Source organism: Cervus canadensis, chromosome 29 (genome assembly GCF_019320065.1).
Source record: "Cervus canadensis isolate Bull #8, Minnesota chromosome 29, ASM1932006v1, whole genome shotgun sequence".
Lineage (NCBI taxonomy): Eukaryota > Metazoa > Chordata > Mammalia > Artiodactyla > Cervidae > Cervus > Cervus canadensis.
Genome location: NC_057414.1, coordinates 24,086,918 through 24,111,381, shown reverse-complemented (window position 1 = coordinate 24,111,381; position 24,464 = coordinate 24,086,918). Strand labels below are relative to the sequence as shown.

The 24,464-nt window shown below is 46.2% G+C and overlaps 1 protein-coding gene across 1 annotated transcript; it reads left to right on the top strand.

The window, feature by feature from the left end:
• The first annotated feature begins 18,296 nt into the window (after positions 1-18,296).
• On the top strand, positions 18,297-22,788 carry TMEM86A (transmembrane protein 86A). Its single transcript, XM_043452002.1, has 3 exons — positions 18,297-18,493; positions 20,658-20,922; positions 21,287-22,788. The coding sequence occupies exons 1-3, from the start codon at positions 18,473-18,475 to the stop codon at positions 21,721-21,723; spliced, it is 723 nt and encodes a 240-aa protein (XP_043307937.1). The 5' UTR covers positions 18,297-18,472; the 3' UTR covers positions 21,724-22,788.
• Positions 22,789-24,464: the final 1,676 nt, after the last annotated feature.

Sequence of the window (24,464 nt, the reverse complement as noted above, 5' to 3'; positions counted from 1 at the left end):
GAAGATCCCCTGGAGGAGGGTATGCAACCCATTCCAGTATTCTTGCCGGGAGAATCCATAGACCGAGGAGCCTGGTGGGCTGTAATCCCTGGGATTGCAAAGAGTCGGACACAACTGAGTGACCAAGCACATGTAGCCTTTAACCAATGATTTAACTTTGAGGGATCTATCAGACAGATCTGCCTTCACATATAGGTGGAAACATATGAAGATGTTCATTGTTGTATTAGCTAAAACCAAGGCAAACAAACTGCTTAAACATTCATGCAAAGGAACATGATTAATAAATGATAACATATTCAGATAATGTAATACTATGGAATCATTTAAAGAATGCTGTAGATCTATATGTTGATAAGTTAAAAAAAAATCCAGGGTATTTTGCCAAGTGAACAAAGCAATGTGCACATAATTATACAGATTTTTTCCAATTTGTATGTAACAGAGAGGGAATGAGAGGTATTTATAAATTCATAAAACATTTCTGAAAGGATATCCAAGAAACCATCCACAGTAGTTCTGTGGCAGAGGGAAGCAGGAGGTCTGGGATGGGAAGGAAATTTACTACCCACTGTATCAGTTTTACTTGTTCATTTTTTTAAACCTCATGTTGGTATAGCCTTTACCAATTTAAAATAAAGTAGAAATTTGGGAAGATACCCTGGAGGAGGAATTGCCAACCCACTCCATTATTCTTGCCTGGGAACTCCCATGGACAGAGAAGCCTGGTGGACTAGTCCATGGAAGTTGCAAAAAGAGTCAGACAGGACTTAGTGGCTAAACAATAACACAAGAAATCTGAAGGAACAAAGAATGTCAAAGTCAGACTAAGAGATAGAAGGCAATGTGTCCAAAAACGAGATAGGAAAAGAAAAATGGTCTAGCCCCTGGGGAACGCGTGAGTCATGAGGCAGCAGCAAGCTGGGAAGGTCTGTCCAGGACACATGGAAAACCTCTGCCTCCTAGGATGCCTGGCCTACCTTGGGATGAGCTAGAAAAGTGCCCACAATCCCCGTACTCAAGAGGCTACTGTCGAGGGACTCTGCCCACTGGTTGCTTCTTGGGCAGCCAGAAGATAAAATGACTAATACAAACTGTGAATGAGGAAGGCCAGTCCAGCGCAGAGCCTGAAGCCTCTCCTCACCTGGGTACTTTATTTCAATTAAGACAGTCTGAGTCATCACTTTTCTGGTTTCACAAAGAGCTTGTGATCATGTTAGCCACTGGGTTGTTTTTTGTTTTTAAATAATTTTGTTTATTTATTTGTTTTTGGCTGTCCTGGGTCTTCATTGCTGTGCCAGCTTTTCTCTAGCTGTAGAGAGCCAGGCTACTCACTAGTTGTGGTGCACAAGCTTCTTATTGCCATGGCTTTTCTTGTTTTGGAGCACAGGCTCTTGGGCGAACAGGTTTCAGTACCTGTGGCATGTGGGCTTGGTAATTTCAACTCCCAGGTTCTAGAATGTTCTCAATAGTTTATTGTGCACTGGTTTAGTTGATCTGCGGCATGTGGAATTTTCCTGGATCAGTGATTGAACCCACGTCTCCTGCATCGGCAGGCAGATTCTTCATCATTGAGCCACCAGGGAAGTCCAGCCACTGGGGTTTTTGATGCTACTGACAGGAGGAACCTAGAATATTATGGATGTGAGAGTTGGACCATAAAGAAGGCTGAGCACCGAAAAGCTGGTGCTTTTGAACTGTGGTGCTGAAGAAGACTCTTCAGAGTCCTTTGGACAGCAAGGAGATCAAACCAGTCAATCCTAAAGGAAATAAGTCCTAAACATTCACTGGAAGGACTAATGCTGAAGCTGAGACTCCAATACTTTGGCCACCTGATGTGAAGAACTGACTCACTGGAAAAGACCCCTATGATGGGAAAGATTGAGGGCAAGAGGAAAAAGGGGCAACAGAGGATGAGATGGCTGGATGGCATCACTGATTCAATGGACATGAGTTTGAGCAAACTCAGGCAGATAGTGAAGTTCAGAGAACCCTAGTGTGCTGCAGTTCATAGGGTCACAAAGAGTTGGACACAGCTTAGTGACTGAACAACAGCAACAGAATGTTAACAGTAGCAAGAAGAGAAAGACAGAGAGGCTAGAAGTAGCGGAAGGTGCTAAATATGAAGACGTTTAGTCCAGGAGACAGAATTTAAAATGAGAACAGTGGTTCTCAAAGTGTGTACTGCAGACATGGCCCTAAACACTGGAAAACACTGACTCCACCTCCTATCACATTTGTAATTAAACAATAAAAAGGTATGGAAGTCCAAAAAAGTTCTGAATTTCCTCATTGTGACATTTTCTCCATTGTTTTGATCTTTTAAATATCAAACAGAATCCTTTCCTCATCCTCTGCCTCCCTTATTTGCTAATTCGTGGAACTTGTGATTTAATCTTTGTACTGGATAATTACTACTAGTATCAGACATATTGGGTTGGCCAAAAAGTTTGTTAGGGCTTTTCCATACCATCTTACAGAAAAACCCCAACAAACTTTTTGGACAACCCAATACCTGGCTTTTTGATGGCTACCTCAGCACTACTGCATTGGAAGGTCTAGAGGCAGGGCCAGGAAATTGAATTTTAAGCAGGTGAAGAAATAATAATAAACACTATAGTAACCAGCATTTAAGATGGCCTCACTGCCTCCTGCACTGTGATAGTCCCAGCCTTGTGTAGTTTCCTCTTACGTGGTATTGGGGTTAGCTTCCAGTGGATGCAAAGTGATTTCATTTCCAAGATTAGGCTATAAATGTTTTTGGCTTCCACCCTGGGTGCCCACTTTCCATCTCTTTCCGGAATCTGTCACTCTGGAAAAGCAAGCTTCTACGTTGTGAACCGTTTTTTAGAGAGGCCTACAAGGCAAGCACTGGGGCTTCCCATGTGGCGCTAGTGGTAAAGAACCTGTCTGCCAATGGAGGAGACATAAGAATCACGGGTTCTATACTTGGGTCAGGAAGATCCCCTGGAGGAGGGAATACCAACCAACTCCAGTATTTTTTGCCTGGAGAATCCCATGGAGAGAGGAGCCTGATGGGCTACAGGCCATAGGGGAGCACAGAGTTGGACATGACTGAAGTGACTAGCACGCACGCACGCACACACACACACACATAGGCAAGGACTAGAAGCCTCTGAGTAGCTGAGAACTGAAGCTTGTGAGAGTGAGAGTGAAAAAGCTGGCTCAAAACTCAACATTCAGAAAACTAAGATCGTGGCATCCCATCCCATCACTTCATGCAAATAGTTGGGGAAACAATGGAAACAGTGACAGCCTTTATTTTCTTGGGCTCCAAAATCACTGGAAATGGTGACTGCAGCCATGAAATTAAGAGACACTTGCTCCTTGGAAGAAAAGCTGTGACCAACCTAGATAGCATATTACAAAGCAGAGACATTACTTTGCCAACAAAGGTCTGTCTAGTCAAAGCTATGGTTTTTCCATGTCATGTATGGATGTGAGAGTTGGCCCATAAAGAGAGCTGAGTTCTGAAGAATTGATGCTTTTGAACTGTGGTGTTGGAAGAAGACTCTTGAGAGTCCCTTGGACTGCAAGGAGATCCAACCAGTCCATCCTAAAGGAAATCAGTCCTGAATATTCATTGGAAGGACTGATGCTGAAACTGAAGCTCCAATACTTTGGCCACCTGATGAGAAGGACTGACTCATTGGAAAAGACCCTGATGCTGGGAAAGACTGAAGGCAGGAGGAGAAGGGGACTGCGAAGGATGAGATAGTTGGATGGCATCACTGACTCGATGGACATGAGTTTGAGCAAGCTCTGGGAGCTGGTGATGGACAGGACAGGGAAGCCTGGTGTGCTGCAGTCCATGGGGTCTCAAAGAGTCGGACACGACTGAGTGACTGATCTGAACTGAACTGAAGCTTGTGAACAGCCATGTGAATGACACTGGTAGAGGATTCTTCAGCCTCATTTGAGCCCTGAGATAACTGCAGCCCCAGGCTTGACTGCAACCTCATGCAAGACTGATTCCAATCCTCTCTGCTACTTCTGCATTCCTGACCCTCGGAATCCGTGAGACAAGAAATGCCTGTTGTTTAAGTTTAGAAGTAACGTGTTCTGGAGCAATAGAAAACTAATACAAGTACCTTTTTGGGGAAGCTTGCTATGTTATTACACTCTCTTCCAAGTGTTCAACACACATTATTCCGTGTGAATTTCTCCACATATTTGTGGGGTAGATATTATTGTCTCCTTTTTACAAGGGAAAAACTAAAGTTCAATGAGAGTGTTAAAATACCATTATTTTGCTTACAAAGGTTGTAATAGAATAACCAGAATGTTAAGTGAAGATAACACAAGTCAGTTACTTTAACAACAACAACAACAAAAATTTTAACTAAAACTGAGCTTTGGTTTAATTATCAGACAAAATCATTTATATTTCTTCCCCAAAATGTACTCCCAAATGTACCCAGAGTAGCTAAATTAATTGGCCATTCAACATAATATTTTTCACTTACATTTTGGAGAATTCCTGCCAAGTTTCAGCATATTAAAATTAAGGCATAATCAATGCTAAGGCAGCCTTCTGACAATTAATTGGTAGTAAAATAGTGCTCGCTTTTTGGTGAGTTTATCTTGTGTCAATAAAATCATGCCATTAGCAGAAATGATAACAAAGAAAAAGAAAGATTAAGAGAGTTTAAGAGGCATGTTCTCAGGAATTCCCAGATTCCAGCCCTTAAGACTCACTTAACTGAGTGAGCATTCATTGCCCAGGGCATTGGTTTGATCCCTGGTCGGGGAACTAAGATCCAGAAAGCTGCATGGTGTGGCCAAATAAATAAATAAATAAATAATTTCTTTTAAAAGGTAGAAATTCTATGATAGAATATCTCAATAAATCTCATTTTCAGAGACAGTGGACTAGAACAATAGTAAACCTGTCATTGATAAACAAGACAAGTAACAGTCACTCATCTTAGCCAAGAGAGAAGGGATGAGTGATAAAGATCCTGCAAGCCTAGACATGGGCCAAAAAAAAAAAAAAAAAAGGCATGTTCTCACGCTGGGTAGTTGCTAAGCTGGGATTTAGCCTTGGCCTCTGCATTCCTGAGCTGGCGCCATTCCTATAGCTTGAGGCTTTCTCTCTGTGAAATCCCACACAGGCCTCTTACAGAGGCAAGATAGAACTGGGTCACAGGTCCTGAAGGCCCCTGGATGTGAACATGGACTTTACCAGCCATGAAGTGTGACTGGACCTGAGGGAAGAGATAGGGGAAGCTCTGATTTAGCGAGCTGAATGTTAGCTAACTCCCTCCCCCCAACTTCTTCCTCCAACAGTGCTCATCTCTGCTGTAGCAAAGACAGAACAGATTTTTAGAGCCAGCTGGACCTGATGTCTAAGCCAGGCTCTGCCACTTACTTGCTGTGTGACTGTGGCCTAGCAATTTCACCTCTCTGTGCCTAAGCTGCTTATTTTCATTCATTCATTCAATCAATCAATCAATTGCATATTTATTAAAAAATATTTATTGAGAACTTACTAGACACTAGAATTTCGTGGTGAACAAGACGAAGTCCCTTATCTGCAAGAGCTTTCATTCTAGCAGGTATGAAGGGGTGTTTGGGAGACAGAAACAAACAAGAAAACTAATAGATAATGTCATATGGGAAAGGCAGTAGATGCTATAAAGACAAAAAAACAAGTAAAAGGATAGAGTGACCAGGCATGCTTCTTATATGTAGGAGATGGTAATCCTTACTTCACAGGATTGTTATAAAAATTCTGTAAGATATAATATACAAAATACTTAGCACTGTGCCTGGGACGGAGTAGTAATAATGGTAGCAGTTACTGAGTCCTTGTTATGTGCTAGATACCATTTCAAGTATTATATTAACTCATATAATCACTTTGTTTTATAGATGTGCAAACAGGCACAGGTAAGTTGAATGACTTGTTCAAGGTCAGGAGGTTAACAGATGATAGAACTGGGACTTGAACCTTAACATCTGGCCTCAGAGCCTATGATTTTAATTGATTTGCTAAATGTTGGTGGCTCTCTCTGCCATCCATATTTTGATTTATGGAGGTGTGAGAACTGCAAAGGAGGGCATGTTCAATTTTGTTGGAGTTGGCAGGGATTGATGCCAGGTGGATCCTAGGGTAGCTTGTGGAGCAGAGAAGCAGGGCATCTGGAATTGAGTAACCATGTAATCTGATGATGGGACTAGATAACAAAGAAGGGGAGAGTTGGAGATAATGGAGTCAGGAGATAATGGAGTAGGATGGTGTCTTAATTGGCTGAGGCTACTGTAACCAAATGCCATAGACTGTGTGACTTACAGAGTAGACCTTTATTTTCTCATAGTTCTAGGGATTGAAAGTCTGAGATCGGAGGCATTAGCTGGGAGCCTTAGGAGCTGCTGGTGAGAAATCCTAAGAGATGGAGCTGAGGAAGGAACACAAGAAAAAGAACAAGCTTTGAACTCAGGCCAAAACCGGCACCGGATCAGAATCCAGACTCTTCCTCTCTCCCCGTCTCCTGCCACTTCCCTTCTAGTGGAATTAGAATTGAAGTTTTAACTGTTAATGCAACTGGGCACTTTAATTACCGACCAATTTTATTCCCTGAGTGTGATGAGAGAAGTTAAGGGACGTGCCCTAAATTTCATTCAGTGGATAAACTACTTCCAGAGTAAATTCTCACTGACAATGAGAAGCAAAAATTAATTTGCTTTCTGACTTGATCTGCTTCTTGAGGGGGATTGCAAAAATTACAGAGAAAAGGTAATTTGCAAAGGTGCAAGAGACAAGTAAGGGGCTATTCCTTTTTAATACTCTTCCAATGTCACATGCATAATTCATTCAACAATTGCATAATAAGCACTGATAGTCACTTAACATTCTAACAAGAGCTAGGAGTGTAAAGAGGAAAAAAGCATAGCTCTCAAGGACCTTAAGAGTGGAAAGGGTGACATGTCAAGATCCTATAACTTTTCAGCAGTGGTTTTGGGACAGTCAGGTTTTTATTGTTATTCCATGGGTTTGAAGTTCTTCTTGGCACATGCTTACCCCTGCCCCTAATCCTTGCTTCTCAAGAGGAAAAAAAAACAAACAAAAAAAAGAAAGTCTGAGATCAGGATGCCAGAATGGTCAAGCTCTGCTAAGGGCTCTCTACCTGGTCTGCTGATTGCCCTCTTCTAGCTGTGATATCAGTGGTGGGCAGAAAGAGAGGGAGAGGCCGAGGGCAATGTCTCTTCTTATAGGGGCACTAATCCCATCAAGAGAGTCTCACACACATGACTTCATTTAACCCTAATTACTCCCCAATTACCGCCCTATTTCCATATACCATCATATGGGGGGGCAGGGCTTTAATATTGGAATTTGAGGAGAGGCACAATTCAGTCACTAGCTAAGAGGATGGATAGAACCTATGGAACTTACCTCCAGAATCTGGATCCACAAGGCTGCCATGGACAAGAATCAACAAGGATTAAACATAGTAGGAAAAATGCCAAGTCCTGAATTTAGATACAAAAAAATTACAAAGTCAAAGGATGGAAAAAATATTTCTAGGTAATTAACTAGAAGATTAACTCAAGCTGGTGGGACAAGATTGTCATCAAAAAAGCTGACTCTTCTTTGGTCAGATGTAGGCATTCCTGGGACAACATTCTATCTGGGCATCCCCCACAACACAGTTCTAAGGTGCTTTGAAGCTTTAGTATGGGGTCTCCCAGCTCCTGCCACCTAAAAACAAATCCTGCCATCTGCAACCCACTTTCCCAGATTTTTTTTCAAACAGGCTATCACATTGGTATTCATGAACTCTATGGAGCACTGATACATTAAATTTTAGTGACTATATGTTATATAACATGCCACAGTATGCTAGGTCTTTGTATAGATAATGAATAGCAGTTATCAAAAAGTTAAAAAAAACCACATGAAAATAAAAATTTAAGTTGAGGAAATTAAAATTGAGAACAAGTCTAGGATTATTTTAAGTGGTACAAAACCATGTTCAGGGCAACTTACAGAACATCAAGAAACAGTTTGAGAGTAGCTGCTTTACTGTATAATTGCCTCCATTTTTGTCAGCCCCTTAAGTGCCTTGTTACCAGTGGGCTTTTATACTGTGGCCACAATACCCAGTCCTTCTATTTCTCCCTCTTCATCATTTTTAGCTCTCCTCCCTCAGTGGCTATATGGCATGTTTAATCAGATATTCATTCATTCATTTGCCAAATATTTATTGAGCAGCTGCTATGTGCCAGGCTCTGTGTTAAACACTGGTGATACAATATGACCAGAAACAGGCATGGTCTCACCTCTTAGGAAACTTCTAATCTGGTAGGGGAAAAGTTAACCAAATAGTCTCATTTAATTGTGCCCATAATTATAAATTGAGATGACAGCTATAAAAGAACAAATTGATGTAGGCACCATGGGAACAGATATCAAAGGCAGTGGTCATCGTGTTGTTCAACAACTAAGGTCAGTCTCCTTTACTAGTAAATTTACTTAATTAAGTTAAGGAAGTCATAGGGAATTAATTATGACAGATCAATACAATGCCTTATGACAAACACAGTATATCGTCTTGAGTAAACAACCCAGTTTCATATGAAAAACATCGTAACAAAAGCAATTTCTTTAAAAAATATTTATGGACTAAATGTCGTTAGCCAGCAATCCTTGAAACCATGAAAACCAGCCTGTCTTATTACAAGGAAGTTCTCTGCTTCTTAGTAAGCAAATTTCTTTGCCTCTTAGTAAGCAAATTTAAGAGGCAAAGAACTTCCTTGTAATATGACAGGTTGGTTTTCATGGTTTCAAGGATTGCTGACTAATGACATTTAGTCCATAAATATTTTTTAAAGAAATTACTTTTATTAAGATGTTTTTTGTATGAGCAAATTTAAGGGGCTTCCCTTGTAGCTCAGTCGGTAAAGGATCTGCCTGCAGTGCAGGAGACCTGGGTTCAATCCCTGGGTTGAGAAGATCCCCTGGAGAAGGAAATGGCAACCCATTCCAGTATCCTTGCCTGGAAAATCTCATGGACAGAGGAGCCTGGTGGGCTGCAGTCCATGGGGTCGCAAAGAGTCGGACACAACTGAGCGACTAACACACACACACACACAAGCAAATTTAGAAGCTCAACTTCATAATGACAGGCTATAAGTTAACATAGATTTAACATACATTATTATGATAATGATATGTAAATATTCTCTAGTCTTTAAATTATCTATCCAAGATGTAAGGCCAGCTGAAAACTTTGTCTCCAAGCAGCTGTGTCAACAGTCATCTCATTCTTTTCAAGATTCCTCATTAAATGGGAAATTAAAGTTTGTGGCCTCTGGCTTCAGATATAATTTCTGGCCAATGTTAATTAAAGAATTCTGGGAGATTTATAATTTCTGTTTCCTTGTACGTGACCTAAGTCAAGTCTCTTAGCCTCTCTGAGCCTCAAGTTACTCATGGCGACAATAATAGTGCCTATATAAAAAAGATACTGTAAGAATTAAAAAATATATAAGGAGAGAATTCTCTGGCAGTCCACTGGTTAGGTCTCTGCACTTGCACTGCAAGGGGCATGGGTTCAATCCCTGGTCAGGGAACTGAGATCCCACAAACTATGTGGAGCAGCCAAAAAAAAAAAAGAAAACCAACAATAAATAAACAAATAAACTGAATTATTATATAATATAAATATAAATAACTTAGCTCAGTTCAGTTCAGTCACTCAGTCATGTCCAACTCTTTGTGAACCCATGGACTGCAACATGCCAGGCCTCCCTGGCCATCACCAACTCCTGGAGCTTGCTCAAACTCAAGTCCATCGAGTCGGTGATACCATCCAACTATATCATCCCCTGTCATCCCCTTCTCCTCCTGCCTTCAGTCTTTCCCAGAATCAGGGTCTTTTCCAAAGAGTCAGGTCCTCGAATCAGGTGGCCAAAGTATTGGAGCTTCAGTTTCAGCATCAGTCCTTCCAATGAATATTCAGGACTGATTTCCTTTAGGATGGACTGGTTGGATCTCCTTGCAGTCCAAGGGACTCTCAAGAATCTTCTCCAACACCACAGTTCAAAAGCACTTATATACATATACAATAAATATAAAATATATAATTCAGTTTATTTATTTACTTATTGTTTTTTTTCCCCTGTATATACACAGGGAAAGTATCCAATACAGTGTATGGCATATAGCAAACACTGAAAACATTTGTTATTATTGATTAAGAAAATTTTTTTTCATTTGTTATTATTAATACAGGAAGTAGAGCTTCTAGGAAATTAATTAAACAGAAATGTGATCTTTATATCAGGCTTAAGTGAAGAATTTATATGCTTATTTCCCAGCTGAACTACTGTGCTTCATAGTCATCAAAAAAGAAAAAGGTTTGTTTGGGGAGTAATTTTGGAATTACTAAATGCTGGAGAGATGTTTATGAATCATAAATATAATACTTTGCTTTGGCTTAATCATCTTACTTCTAAGAAATTTTCCTAAGAAAATAATCAAAGATGTTGGTAAAGATTTGTGTGGAGTACTGTGTGATTCATTACAGCACCATTTATCTTAGGGAAAAATCTACATATTCAGCAATATGGGAAAATTAAATTATAGTGAATTTATAGTTTAAAACTTAAAATATGCATGTCAAACAATTGGAAGGAAATATATCAAAACATTCAGCTGTGATTATCTCTGGACTGCGACATTATAGGTGATTTTTATTATTAATTCTTTTCTATATTTTCCATATTTTTCATAATGAATATATGTTACTTTCACAGTCAAAAGAGGTTCTTTTTAATAGCCTCATAGACAAATTTGCTCCACTTCCCATCCAGTTAGGAGGAAACCTTGGGAAGGTCCCGCCAGCCCTTACTGTCCCTGCTCAATTTTCTGGTCTTGGAGACCTAGGGAAGAGGCATGGGGTGGAGGTGGGAGGCTGAGGCTGTGGTCATTGCATTGGCTTGGCCTGCTGAATCGTGTGTGCCACAAGGACAGGAAAGTTCTGTTTGTTCATATCTGTGACACAGATCTAGCCCGGCCCACTGTAAGTGGTTGATAAATATCAGATTCATGAATGAATGACTGTATCTCAGCGAAGGAACTAGACAAAGAGTCCAGTGAAAGGAGTTCATCTGTCTGGGAAGATGCAGTCTTTGAGAGGAGGAGACTGGAGGGTCTGCTCTGGACGGTTAGCCTAAGGGAGCCGAGGTTGAGGACGGAACTACTCATTCAGTGTCCTGAGGCTTGATGAGTGGGCTCTTCTAGGTTTTTGTTTGTTTCTCAAAACCATCCTCCTGCTCAACCCCCAGGCACTTCTCTTTTCTTGCTTCTGCTTCCTCATAGTAACTTACTAACACTGAGGAAGGAGCCACCCAAAGGCACGTGCCAGAAAGCTTAGGGTCTGGATGGAGGGAGCATGTTGGGTGGGGCGGGGAAGGGACTGAAGCTGTTGGTGAGACAGCTGAACTTGGATGACCTCAATACAAGGAGTGACTAAAACACTTGGACTTCACAAAGTTTGGAATGCTAGATTACTCTTGGGTGTTGGTGGTCATCTAATCCCACATATCTCACCAAAGTTAGGTATCCCTCCTAGGCATCCCTGCATTGAACCCCATCAGGAGAGCCTTGATTTGGTACTTTCACAGTTAGAGAATTCCACTTATGTCTAAGGTCAGTTGATGTCCCTGTCAATAGACAAAGGAAAGGAAAGAAGGATAAGAACCCAGGTGTGTCTGGCCCCAAGCCCAGAAGCCAAACAAACAGCCCAGAATATCCTTAGGGGTACTGACCCACAAGTTATCTCAAGACATCTTTAAAATTTAGCCCTAATGGAGGGTCTGGAAAGGTGAGTGTTGCTAAAAATCTTTGTCATTGTCCTAAAGGCTCCAGGAGCAGACCATGAATCCTGGGCTATATCACCTACTCCAGGGCTCATGGTTCAGGTGGGGTCAAGCAGGAGAGAGGCATTCTGGAACCAGTGTCTTCAGAGGATGGTTTACACTGGGAGTTGGTCCACCTAGGCTGACTCCTGTGAGCAGACCGGGCAGGAGAGACTTTCAGGAACGCCCTGGGCTGGAGTTGAGGGAGTGGAACACACAGTGAGGAATGAAGACGTGTCACTGTGTTCTGTCTTCAAAGTTTCTGAACTACTCCAATAAGGAAACAGAACCACCATCTGTCACCTGTTCTGGAAGGAGGGAGCCAAACCACAAATACCATAGATCATCTATGTGAACATACACTTCTCTGGATGTGTCTGTCTCTTCCTGTGTGAGTATACTGGAGGTGTCAGAAACATCTTTGACATGCCTGTTGACCTGCGTGTTTGTCTCTTTCTCAGTTCTCCTCTTTTTTTTTTTTCTTTACCCTGAAATATGACCTTCAGGGCTTGGTCTAGTCCCCCTTCTCTCCTTCCTCAAAATCTACCTGGCTAATTGCTTCCATATAGTCTTCAGAATGGCTTTGGCTTCCAAGTCTCTATTTGTCTTTTCACCTTGTGTTCTGAGCTCCAGATTTGTAACTGACTTCTCCCAAATGCCTCCACTTGGCACACACATTCAGCTCACTTCTAACAACGCACCAAGTCACTCCCCCTGCATTGCTATAGGAACATCTAAACTTATCACACCCTCCTTAATATTCACTCATCATTGTCTGATTTTCCTCCCCAGATGTCCAAGTGGGGCAGGGATGGGATGGGGTGGGGTGGCTTTGAGAGTTGGTTAAAAGTGTTCTGGGGATCTGAAACAGTCATGGAGAAATTAGCTGAGATTCAGCAGTAGGTGAGGAATCAGGTAAACAGGCAGATGGTGATTGCAGTCATGAAATTAAAAGATGCTTCCTCCTTGGAAGGAAAGTTATGACCAACCTAGACAGCATATTAAAAAGCAGAGACATCACTTTGTCAACAAAGGTCCGTCTAGTCAATGCTATGGTTTTTCCAATGGTCATGTATGGATGTGAGAGTTGGACTATAAAGAAAGCTGAGCACAGAAGAATTGATGCTTTTGAACTGTGGTGTTGGAGAAGATTCTTCAGAGTCCCTTGGACTGCAAGGAGATCCAACCAGTCCATCCTAAAGGAAATCAGTCCTGGGTGTGCATTGGAAGGACTGATGTTGAAGTTGAAACTCCAATACTTTGGCCACCTGATGCAAAGAGCTAATTCATTTGAAAAGACTCTGGTTCTGGGAAAGATTGAGGGCAGGAGGAGAAGGGGACGACAGAAGATGAGATGGTTGGATGGCATCACCGACTCAATGGACATGGGTTTGGGTGGACTCTGGGAGTTGGTGATGGACAGGGAGGCCTGGCGTGCTGCAGTTCATGGGGGTCGCAAAGAGTCGGACACAACCGAGCGACTGAACTGAACTGAAACAGGTTAGAGCTGGATAACAATGCCAAGTGGGGCAAACCAAGTGAGCAGAAAATATCCCAGGGCAAAACTATGGTGATCAGAGATGGAGAAGGCTACTGGTGAGAGAAAGTCCCACATGAGGAAGAAAGGCAAGCCCAGACTAATGATCAGTCACCATTTCTGTGTATCCTCCATGTATCTGGTGTGTGAGAACAGAAAACAATCATAGAAACTAAGGAACAGAAGACAACTGGCTTCTTGTCGTCTGTTAGGTCAAGTCCAAACTGGCTGGCAGAACATTCAGATCCTTTCTGACCTGGCTCCTTCTTACTTTTCCAGGCTCACCTTTTCCACTCCCCAGCTCTCCCCAAGATGATAGGTATTTCCTTGAATTCCGTGTGTCTCTTGTGCTTCTATGTACACATGCAATTCCTTCTGTCCTATGTTGACCGGGAAAAAAAAAAAAAGCACAGTATGAGAGTTGTGAGTTAAGTTTTATTTGGGGAAAATGAAGACTATAGCCTGGGAGACAGTGTTTGAGACAGATCTGAGGAACTGCTCCAAAGATGTGTGGCAGGGGACAGTATTATAGATGATTTTAGTGAAGGGGGATACGTGCATATATTGGGCAGAGGGTTGCTGCTAGTCATGAGAAACTTACCTCTAGTCACGAGGAGCAGATATCTCTGTTAATGAGTTTAGTGCTTTTCTAGATATGAGAAGATGCAAGAAACTAGGGTCATAAAATCTCCTGAAAATATCTAACTATCTGAAGGCCTGTTCTGCCAGTTTTTTCCAGAGCACAGAGGGCCTCATTCCTGGTCTCCTCCCTGATCTCCTTTTACAGTGTGTTAAAGGTCAGCGACTGCAGTAGCTAGTGACCTTTCAGAGGTAGAAAGCAAGTGACAATTTTTAGTTGGCGCCTAGAACACTGGTGTCTACTCAGTGAAGACCAGCTCATCTCTATAGATTTAGCCTCAGCTTTCTTAACTCCTCAAGGCATGCTAAAAGATTCTTTAAGATGTCTTTTTGATGTCGTAGGAGAAATACCTTCATACCTCAATTATTTCAATTGCCACACTCCGTAATTATTGTTTACTTGCCTGCCTGAACAGAACTCCATTACAGAACCTATATTTACTTTTCTTTTGGTTGCGTCACCCGGCATGTGGGATCTTATTTCCTGGGACAGGGATTGAACCTGGGCCCTCAGCAGTGAACGTGCAGAGTCCTAACCACTGGACTGCCAGGGAGCTCCTAGAACCTATATCTTACAGAAGGTTTTAAACCCCAGCTTCTAACGTAGTGGCTAGGACATACTTGGTGCACAATAAACATTTGTTGAATGAATGGACGAACATGCTCAAACTTTGATAGGTGAGACAAGCAAGCAAAAAGAAAATTACCAAGTTGTGTGAAATAGGTAGTTTTGGGTACAGAGAGGAAGGGATGTCTAATTTCAGGCAGCCCTATCCCATCTTCTGCCTGTTATACTATATAATCAACATAAAAACACTACACAGTACATACAATTGCATTTTTGAAACCTGAGAAATCTTATTCATAGGAATGAAATTAGATAAGCTCTTTCTTTAGGGGAAGGGGGCAGTGCCTCTGCTTCATTGATGACTGTATCAATCAGGTTGCTGATTCAAGAATATAACTTACATTCAAGAATATAACTTATGAGATGGCAGAGATGTGGGCAGGGTTAAGGAAACTAGTCAGAGCTGAAGAGCAACAACTAGCCACAAATCAGTCAGGGTTGAAGACTAGCAATAGCGGGAAGCGGGTTGTCAACCCTAGGCCTGAGGTCCAGGGTGGAAGCCTGGAGTTGTAGCCATGGAAGAGCACAGTCACTATTGGAAATTCAGTCTCACTCAGCAGACTAGTGGTGGGTGGCGGGGGACCTCAGCCATGTTCTCTTCCAACCACAGATCAGCCTCTGCCTCTTATTAGCTGAGCGCAGAAGCCAGAACACAAGTGAACCCTGGTGATACAGTTCATAGAGGTCAACTTCCAGGGGCAAGGTGGAGAAGGACCAAGAAAGGATCTGGGTGGTAGAAGGGCAAACAAAATAATCAGCACGCAGGGGAGAATGCATCTGCTTTGTGGACGACCTATATAATTGATTCTTGCCTATTCAGTAATCAGACACTGATACAGCCCTGTGGATTGCAATTCTAGGTCTCATGTTTTATCTATTTGCTGTGCTTACTTGCTCAGTCATGTCTGACTTTTTGCGACCCCATGGACTGTACCCTGCCAAGCTCTCCTATCCATGGGGATTCTCCAGGCAAGAACACTGGAGTGGGTTACCAGGCCCTCCTCCAGGGGATCTTCTCAACCCAGGGATCAAACCCAGGTCTTGCACATGCAGCTGGATTCTTTGCCATCTGAGCCACCAAGGGAAGTCAAAGGTGTTGATATTTTCAAGTTTATTACAATCTGTGCCACCTAATTAGTAGGTCTGGGGTGGGACAAGGGTATCTATGTTTTTAAAAAGCTTCCCAAGTAATTTTGATAGGCCCTACTTGTTGAGAACCACTGTGATAGTCCTCTCATCTTTATGGATAGGAAACTAACATCCAGAGAAATGAAAATTACCCTAACTTGGCCACTCTCTGAAAATTATCGCTTAGGTGACATTAAAGGGTTTAGGTCAAAAGCTGACACATTTGCACGTATCTTCTGGCCCAATTCCTTCATTTTACCGATAAGAAAACAAAAGTGGAGTGATGTGTCCAGTTATATAACTAGTTAGTCACAGAGGAGGAAGGGCTAGTACGGTGTTTGTAACTTTTAATCCAGTGTTCATTCCAGGCAGCACACTTGGTAGGAGTGTTTGTGTGTGTGTTTGTGTGTGAGACAAAGCAGCCAGGGGTAGCAATTCTAGTCTCCCATCGTGGTAAGGTGAATTTCCCCACAGCTTCTGACTAGAAAGAAAGTAGAACAAGGGGAGTTCATTACCCACTAGGACTCTGTAGGAAGAGCCTGGAGGGGATAGTGGAAGGGTGTGAGTGGGCCTCTGCTCCAGTCCTTGCCTTTCACCTTTATTTCCCTGGCTCTGAATCTCTGTCAATTCTTTCACTAGAAGAGGGCTGCTCCTGGCTTTGAGAGAGTGTCATGTGGGCCACACTGGCTTTAGGGAAAATAGGCAGGGTCCAAAAAAAATAAAAGAGGCCTATTGCAGGAGGGGCTTACAAGAGATCTCAGTCTGTGGGCTTCTCCCCAGCACAAGGAAAAATTAAGTACTATGGTGTCACTGTTCCATGATGCTGAAAATTCCTTTATGGCTGCTAATTAGAGATAAGTAGGGCTGGTTACCTCGCCCCAATTCCCAAAGGTTGACACACAGCTACTTCCCTCTTTGTTGTAGTTCAGTCACTAAGTCGTGTCCGACTCTGCCATCCCTTGGACGGCAGCATACCATGCTTCCCTGTCCTTCACTATCTCCAGGAGTTTGCAGCAGATCCAAGACCACCGGAACATCCTTTAAGATGTTTCTGAAATCTGAAATTAATGCTGATATTACACAGACTAAAGGTACCTGGACACATTTGGAACCAAGCATGTTCAGAATCATGGGAATTACATGAGAGAAGCGGGAGGCAGTCAAATGGACTGGGACCTAGTCCCAGTTTTACCACTCCAGGAAGAACTCTAGACTTAAATTTCCTGACACCAGCAGCCCCTGCCCTTCCCTATCCTACACATGTTGGGCTTGGGAGGAACACTGGAGATCATCCACTCATATATGAAGAAATCAAGATCAGACTGGGGAAATGATTCACCCAACCACACAGCATGGAAGTGGTAAAACTGGGACTAGGTCCCAGTTCATTTGATTGCCTCCCACTTCTCTCATCTAATTCCCAAGATGCTGCATGTGCTCGGTTCCAAATGTGCTTGTGTACCTTTAGTTTGTGTTCTTTCAGCGTTAATCTGCTTAAGTTGCATTTTTGGCAGAGTTCGTTCATACTCCTTTGGGTCCTTACCTATGCTCAGGTCTGCCTGTCTATCATTACCAGGGCGTTCTTGTGGGTGTTAAGGTGTCTCTGAGTTGTGAGAGATGTGTGTCTAAGGGTGATTGAGTAAGTGTGGTTGTTGTGGGTCTATAGGCTGCCGCATGCCTATATATGTGTCTCTCTTTTCACCTTGAAGGATATATGTGAGTCTGGGCCTGTCAGTTTTGTGTCTAAGTATTTGTTTGGTGCTTAAAGTTAATTGTGATCTTGTACGTGTTTGTGCATATGTATGGGTCTCTGGGCGGGGAGGGGGGAGGGAAGGCTTCCCCAACGGCTCAGCAGATAAAGAATATGCCTGCAACGTTCCATTCCTGGGTCTGGAAGATCCCCTGGAGAAGGGCATGACAACCCACTCCAGTATTCTTGCCTGGAGAATCCCATGGCTAAAGGAGCCTGGTGGGCTACAGTCCAAAGGGTCACAGAGAGTCGGACACGACTGTGCCACACACACACACACACACACACGGGTCTATGGATTGCTATTTGTCTCTTTTTCTGTTAAAAAGTTGTATGTCTACGGACCCTCGAGTGTCCATTGCGATGTGTATTTGTGTACAGTGAAGGCTGTGGATCTAACCAAGTGTGTCCATGTGGACTGCATGTTTAAAGGCTGAAGGGACTCTGTCTTTGCATTTTACCCCGGTTTATGAGAAAAATGTGTGTAGCCCTGTGTCCGGGACAGGAATGTGTTTGTCTCTTGGCCAACCTCTGTCGTCCCCCAAAGCCTGGGGTCACAGTTAGGTTCCAGGAGGCCTTGGCACGGACTCCTAGAGGGGCGCGGCCTGAAAAGCCTCTCTCCCTGGGGCAGTAAAGATGGGATGTAGGAGGGTGGGGGGTGGGGTGGGGGGAGGGGGAGGGGCGGGGCCTCTCCCGACTCGCCCGCCGCCCTCCTGCCCTGCGCCCCAGGCCGGGCCGACTCCAGACGTCTCATTGGCGGTGTCTGCCGTGACGTCGCGGGGATCGCAGACAGAAGCTCTGGCGCCCGGCGCGGGGGAGGTATCGTCGGTCACCGGGGCTTCGTTCCTTCGTCGCCTCCCTCACCTGCGGCGCGTCCCGGGCCGCTGCCGCCGCCGCCGCCATGGTGTCCCCGGTCACTGTGGTGAGTGTGTGAGCGAGCGAGCGGGCCAGTGTCCGGCGCGGCCGGAGCCCACCGACCTGGGGACTGAGCTGCGGCAGGCCAAGCCGCTGGGGGGCGTCGGCGCGCGGGGGAGGGGGGGCGTCCGAGGAAAGGCAGGGATCCGGCGGCCGGCGGCCGCCCGCGTCCCCCCGGCGGGAGGCGGCGCGGTCACGGCCCCCAACACCCCAGACCCCGGCGCCCCTCCTCCGCGCGCCCGCCGCCGGCTCGCGGGAGGGAGGAAAACAGCGGGCACGTGACTCGGAAGCGTGACTTTGTTGATCTCCGTGTGTCTGGCGCGGGTTGGCCGGGTGGCCCCCTGGGAGAGGAAGGGGACGGATGCAGGGCCTCCGGCTCTGCGTGAGCAGACCGCAGAGAAGAGGCGGGGAGCGGGAGCGGAGCTGGGACCTCCTGGGAGTCTTGTTCCCAGTTTGTTCCCTCCCTTTCCTCATCTTTACAAGAAGTCTCGGGCAGTGTAGGTGACGCCTCTGAGTCTAGGCAGCCTGGATCACACGCAGAAGGGAAAAGGGGTCGTTCTCTATTGACACCCCTTGTTCAGACTTTCTCACCTGAAGTTTTGTCTCTTCTCCGCCCCTCTCCTACTCCTAGCGCTGTGTTCTCCAAGATTGTCAAAGCCTCCCCAGCTACTCCTACTGTTTCTTCTTCTAGGAAATAGGGGGCCTGGGGGAGGGCTGTGGAGTAGATGCTTCCAAGGGCTGGCAGGTGAGGCTGGGGAGATCTGGGGACTGTGAGGATAAGCTCTCTCCTCCTCTGCTGGTGTCTCTGCCCTGACCAGTCTGCATGGGGGAAATCTCCATAGGAAGGATCTCTGTCATCTCTTCTCACTGCTCTCACCCCTGGCAGAGCAAGGGCAGGCTTAGCCCCTGGATCCACATCTGCCTCTTCCCAGCCTCCTTCATCACAGTCTGTTCAGTGCCAGGTAACCACGGTCTGGAGGTCTGAGAGTCTTGAGTGTGTACCCGTAGCCCTGAGCTGGGCAGCTCACTGGGCCAGAGACCTGTCTCTTGAGCAGAGCATGAGTATACCGGGAACCTCAGCTCCTTCACATCACTCTCTGAGCCCCAGCACCAAATGTCCAAGAAAAACAGCTTCAGGGGATCCCAGATTCAGAATATCCGCAGCAGCTCCCTCCCTGAGCTTGCAGAGTGCCTGCATGGCCTGGGAAACAACCCTTCTTTAGCTGCCCTCCCTCCTAATCCGGCTGAGACCCAGTCAGCTGCTCTAACTTCCCCCTCTCAGTTCCTCATCTTCTTCCAGCCTGACTGCTGGCTTCAGATCAAAAGCTGGTGAGAGAACCCTGCCTCCCCTTCCTGCCTCTCTTTCTGATGTGCCTGAAGTTGCTCTTGTTCTCAGGGAAATGAGATTGACCCTCTCCAACCCCCCAACCCCTGAGATTGCTGGTATTTCAGGGACAGTTTTCTTGCTCCCCACTCATGGGTCCATTTCTCTAGGCAGCATCCCTGTCTCCTCTCCTTGTCCTTGATGGTACTTTTAGGCTAGGGCAGCTAGAGTGGAGGCTGAGTTGCAGACCGGCTGAGAAGAGAGCCTCTGGGGGCTGAGATGGTTGACAGCGCTTATTCTCACGTATTCCTGGCACTCACCTGGTGTCACCGGGCCCGTGTCCTGGCCCCACTGCTGAGGATCACGAGTTGGCCAGCTGTGGCATCTCTGTGGTTTGCTGCTGACTCCCCTTTATTCCAGACAGCTGGGGATTGATGCTGCCAGAGAGAGGCTGAAGGGGCTTTGTTAGGGGGAAAAGGAAGGGGCAGAAAGGGAGAAGCCTTGGGCTGCAGGACACTATCCCAAAGTCTGCTTTCTGCCCAATGACTATTCCGGTCCTGCCCTAGGGCCAAGAATGGGACGTGAGTAGCAGGCACAATGGAGCCCTTTGTCTTCCTAATCATTTAAGCTTCAAGTTAATGATGGGCTCTTTCTTTTTTTTTTTTTTTTAATGATGGGCTCTTTCATACTGGCTGCTTGGGACAGGTCAAACTGGGTTTCTGTGTCTGTCCTCCCTGCTTTGGAGGTGGGCCTGTCTTTGGGGTGAATGCCTGGGCTGAGGGTCCTGCTCTGAGCCCCGCTCTGGGCTCCCACGCTCTGAATGCTGCCTTTGTCCCGTGTCTTCCAGGTGAAGAGTGAGGGACCCAAGCTGGTGCCCTTCTTCAAGGCTACCTGTGTGTATTTCGTGCTCTGGCTGCCCTTGTCCAGCCCGTCGTGGGTCAGCGCCCTCATCAAGTGCCTGCCAATCTTCTGCCTCTGTCTCTTCCTCCTGGCCCATGGCCTGGGATTCCTGCTGACCCACCCCAGTGCCACCCGCATCTTCGTGGGGCTTGTCTTCTCCGCCATAGGCGATGCCTTCCTCATCTGGCAGGATCAGGGTTACTTTCTCCACGGTCAGTCATCACAGTCGCCACCTGGGAGGAATCTTGGGGTTGGGGGCTAGAGGACCCTGGGGAGGGGCCAAGGATTTAGGAAAGAGAATGTTTTTAAAAACAAGAACATGGGGAATTAAAGGGGTTCTGAGGCCAAAGACTTTTGGGGCCCCTGTTGGCGGACGACCTTGCCAGCGATTCGGTGATCTGTTCTGGAGTACCACAGGAGAGTTTGGAGATATCTTTGCCTTCGTGGATTTCTTCCCACCCCTGTTACTCCCCCGGGATTGCTCCTGGGTTACCTAAGCACTTCACTCCTACCCCGACCTCCTGTTTTCTCACCTGAGTTTGCCTTCAACATCCCATCATCCCCTCTCACTCCCAGGTCTGCTGATGTTTGCCGTGACCCACATGCTCTACGCCTCAGCCTTTGGCATGCGGCCATTGGCTCTTCGGACGGGTCTGCTGATGGCAGTACTGGCGGTCCTGTGCTATGCCGTCTTCTACCCAAACCTCACGGGTGCCTTCACCTACCTGGTGGGGGTCTATATGGCCCTTGTCGGCTTCATGGGCTGGCGAGCAATGGCGGGGCTACATCTGGTCGGGGCAGCATGGCGCTGGACTGAGCTAGCAGCAGGCGGTGGTGCACTGCTATTTATGGTCTCAGACCTGACCATCGGCCTTGACAAGTTCTGCTTCCCTGTGCCCTACTCGCGGGCATTCATCATGTCCACCTACTACGCCGCCCAGATGCTCATCGCCCTGTCAGCTGTCGAGAGCCGGGAGCCAGTGGAGGACCACCGACTGAGCAAAGCCAAATGAGGGTCAGGTTCTGGTTACCCCTCTCTTCTCCTGGGACTGGAGCCCAGAACCTGGGAGCCTGCCAGAGCTGGATTGAGATGACCACAGTACCAACCTGGGGCAGCAGGTATCACCTGTGAAATGTGCAAGTTTGAGGGATAAGCAGGAAAAAGATCATTCTAGCAAAGCATGGTCCAGGACCATATTGAGAACTAAAAAAAGCCAGCCTAATGCTCATTGCCGGAGCCAGGATCTTCCCACCTCTACCCCATCTGGACTGTCAGAGCCCCTCTGGAGGGCTGTGGTGCTCAGCCTCTTGACCTCCGCCACTTCTACTAGATGAAAGAGTCTGACTCACCCACTCCACTCTTTCGGATTTACACAGAGTTGAGGGAGGAGGGGAAGAGTCTGTGCTGAGATGCCCAGGGCTTGAAGCCCCTTTCACAGGCCCCTAGATGGAAAGACTGGATGAGAGTGGAGTCTCCCTTTCCTGCATCTATCCTCATTACTTGAACAATCTTAATGTCTAAGTGTTGGGTGGGAAGGTGGAGGGGTGTCTGTCCAGGTAGGCAAGACTGGGGACTACTTTGGCCTCGGAAGTTCTGCGTACCAAGGATTCAAGTTGGTCCCATCTCTCAAAGGGCATCCCAGAGCTCAGGCCCCACACCACTACCCTCAGACCCTGTCCCCAGGGCTAGGGTGAACCATGCCAAAGGAAGGGGCCAGCCTGTGTGTGTGTGTGTGTGAGTCTTGTCTGTATGATCTTTCTCCCAGCCTGCCTATGTCTTACTCTGCCAGCTGTCTCTGACCTGCTGTGTGTCAAAGTCTCACAGGAAAAGGGCCTCAGGGAGCTGCTGAGGGGTTGCTGAGCCTGGCTCTGGGAGCTGGGCCACCCCCCACATACACACCCACTCTCAGTTCTTTCCTCCTTGCCCCTCCTGCACTGGGAGCAAAAGGAAGGGGCTCCAATGACACTCTCGGGTCATAAGACCCAAGGCACATTCAATGCAAGGGGAGCAAGAATGGGACTACTCCATCCTGTTGCTCACATGAAAAAAAAAAAAATAAAAAAACCCACAAGAGTCACTGGCTGCCCTGCTTGTCTGCCTGTGTGGCACGTGCCTGTCCTGGAGAGGTGGGGGTGGGGGCATGGCACCAGGGGCCCTGGATGTCCTCACTGCACGGGGTCACAGTCTTGGCCAGTGCATGTTGGCGCCAGGCTGGCTCTGTGACTGGTGATACTGTGCTGGTTGGAGTAGGTCTCACTTTCTGGTCACGTGTGTGGGTGAGGATGTAGTTCAGGAGGATGGGGGATGGGTAGGAGTTGCCACCATCCAAACTTGTCCTTAATGCCCTCCCCTATGCACAGGTGCCCCGCATCTCATTACTTGGTGTCCTCTACTGCTACCCACCTCCTGCCCTCCACAGCCCAGACTTGCTACCTGCTCCAAAATAATCCAGATTCCCTTCACGCTTCTCCTCCCTGGAGTCTGGGCTCAGCTGAACAGCTGGGAGGAATGAGATTAGATTGCATGATTCATGCTTTAGATGTGAAGCCCTGGCAGAATAACGTGTCACCTGACTCCAGGGGCATTTTCATCTTAATGAGCAGCTCCCTGACCCAGAGTAAAAAGGGAAGTCATGGATGGTAATGAATACTCCCATCAGTAGAGGGGTTGTACAGTTGTGGGGATGTGATAGACTCAAGCCCCGTATGGGTGTTGGATGAATCAGTAATTTTCAAACTAGCATCTGTACAGAGATTAGTGTTGGGAGCTGAAAGTGAAAGTCACTCAGTCGCATCGGACTCTTTGCAACCCCATGGACTATACAGTCCATGGAATTCTCCAGGCCAGAATGCTGGAGTGGGTAGCCTTTTTCTTCTCCAGGGGATCTTCCCAACCCAGGGACCAAACTCAGGTTCTCCCACATTGCAGACCAATTCTTTACCAGCTGAACCACCAGGGAAGCCCTGCTGGTGGGAACTAGCAAAAGAATAAAGTAGGGGAGGGAGGTTCAAAGACCCCCATCCTTGTTTCAAGTCCAGTAGCTTAAAATTTTTTAAGGAAGAGTTTGCTGCTGTCAAACATAGTGAGGTGGATGACCAGTCCCTTCTAGCTCTGATTCTCTTAATTCTCAAAGAGTATGAATATGCATGAGTGTGTGCTCAGTCACTTACTTGTGTCCAACTCTTTGCAAGCCCCTGGGCTGTAGCACACAATGCTCCGATGTCCATGGGATTTTCAGGTAAGAATACTGGAGTGGGTTGCCATTTCCTTCTCCAGTGGATCTCCTTGACCCAGGGATCGAACCTGTATCTCCTGCATTGGCAAGTGAATTCTTCACCACTCAGCCACCTGGGATGCCCAGATAGTAGGAACCCTGGACACTAAAGAGGCAAGGTCTTGATCCATTTAAATCCCAGAACTGAAGACATACCTACTAGTCGGCTTAGCAGGCTGGGGAGGAAGTTGAAAACTTCCCTGCTAAGCCCTGAGGGGAGGGCAAGGTACAGTGCAGTTGTGGAGGAGGGGAAGGCAGGGCAAGGCCCAGCCAAAAGGGGACTGGTCACTCCCCATGTGGGTGGGTTTAGAGCAGGCTCTCAGGGGTGGGTCTTCTGAGTATGCCCATCTCACTCCCAAGTCCCATTTCCTTGGTCCCTGGTGCACACCATGTCAGGAATATACGCAAAGGCACACTCAGTGTATTGTCCCATCCCTTCAGTGAATGTTTATGTTGACAAACACCACAGAGCATACAGG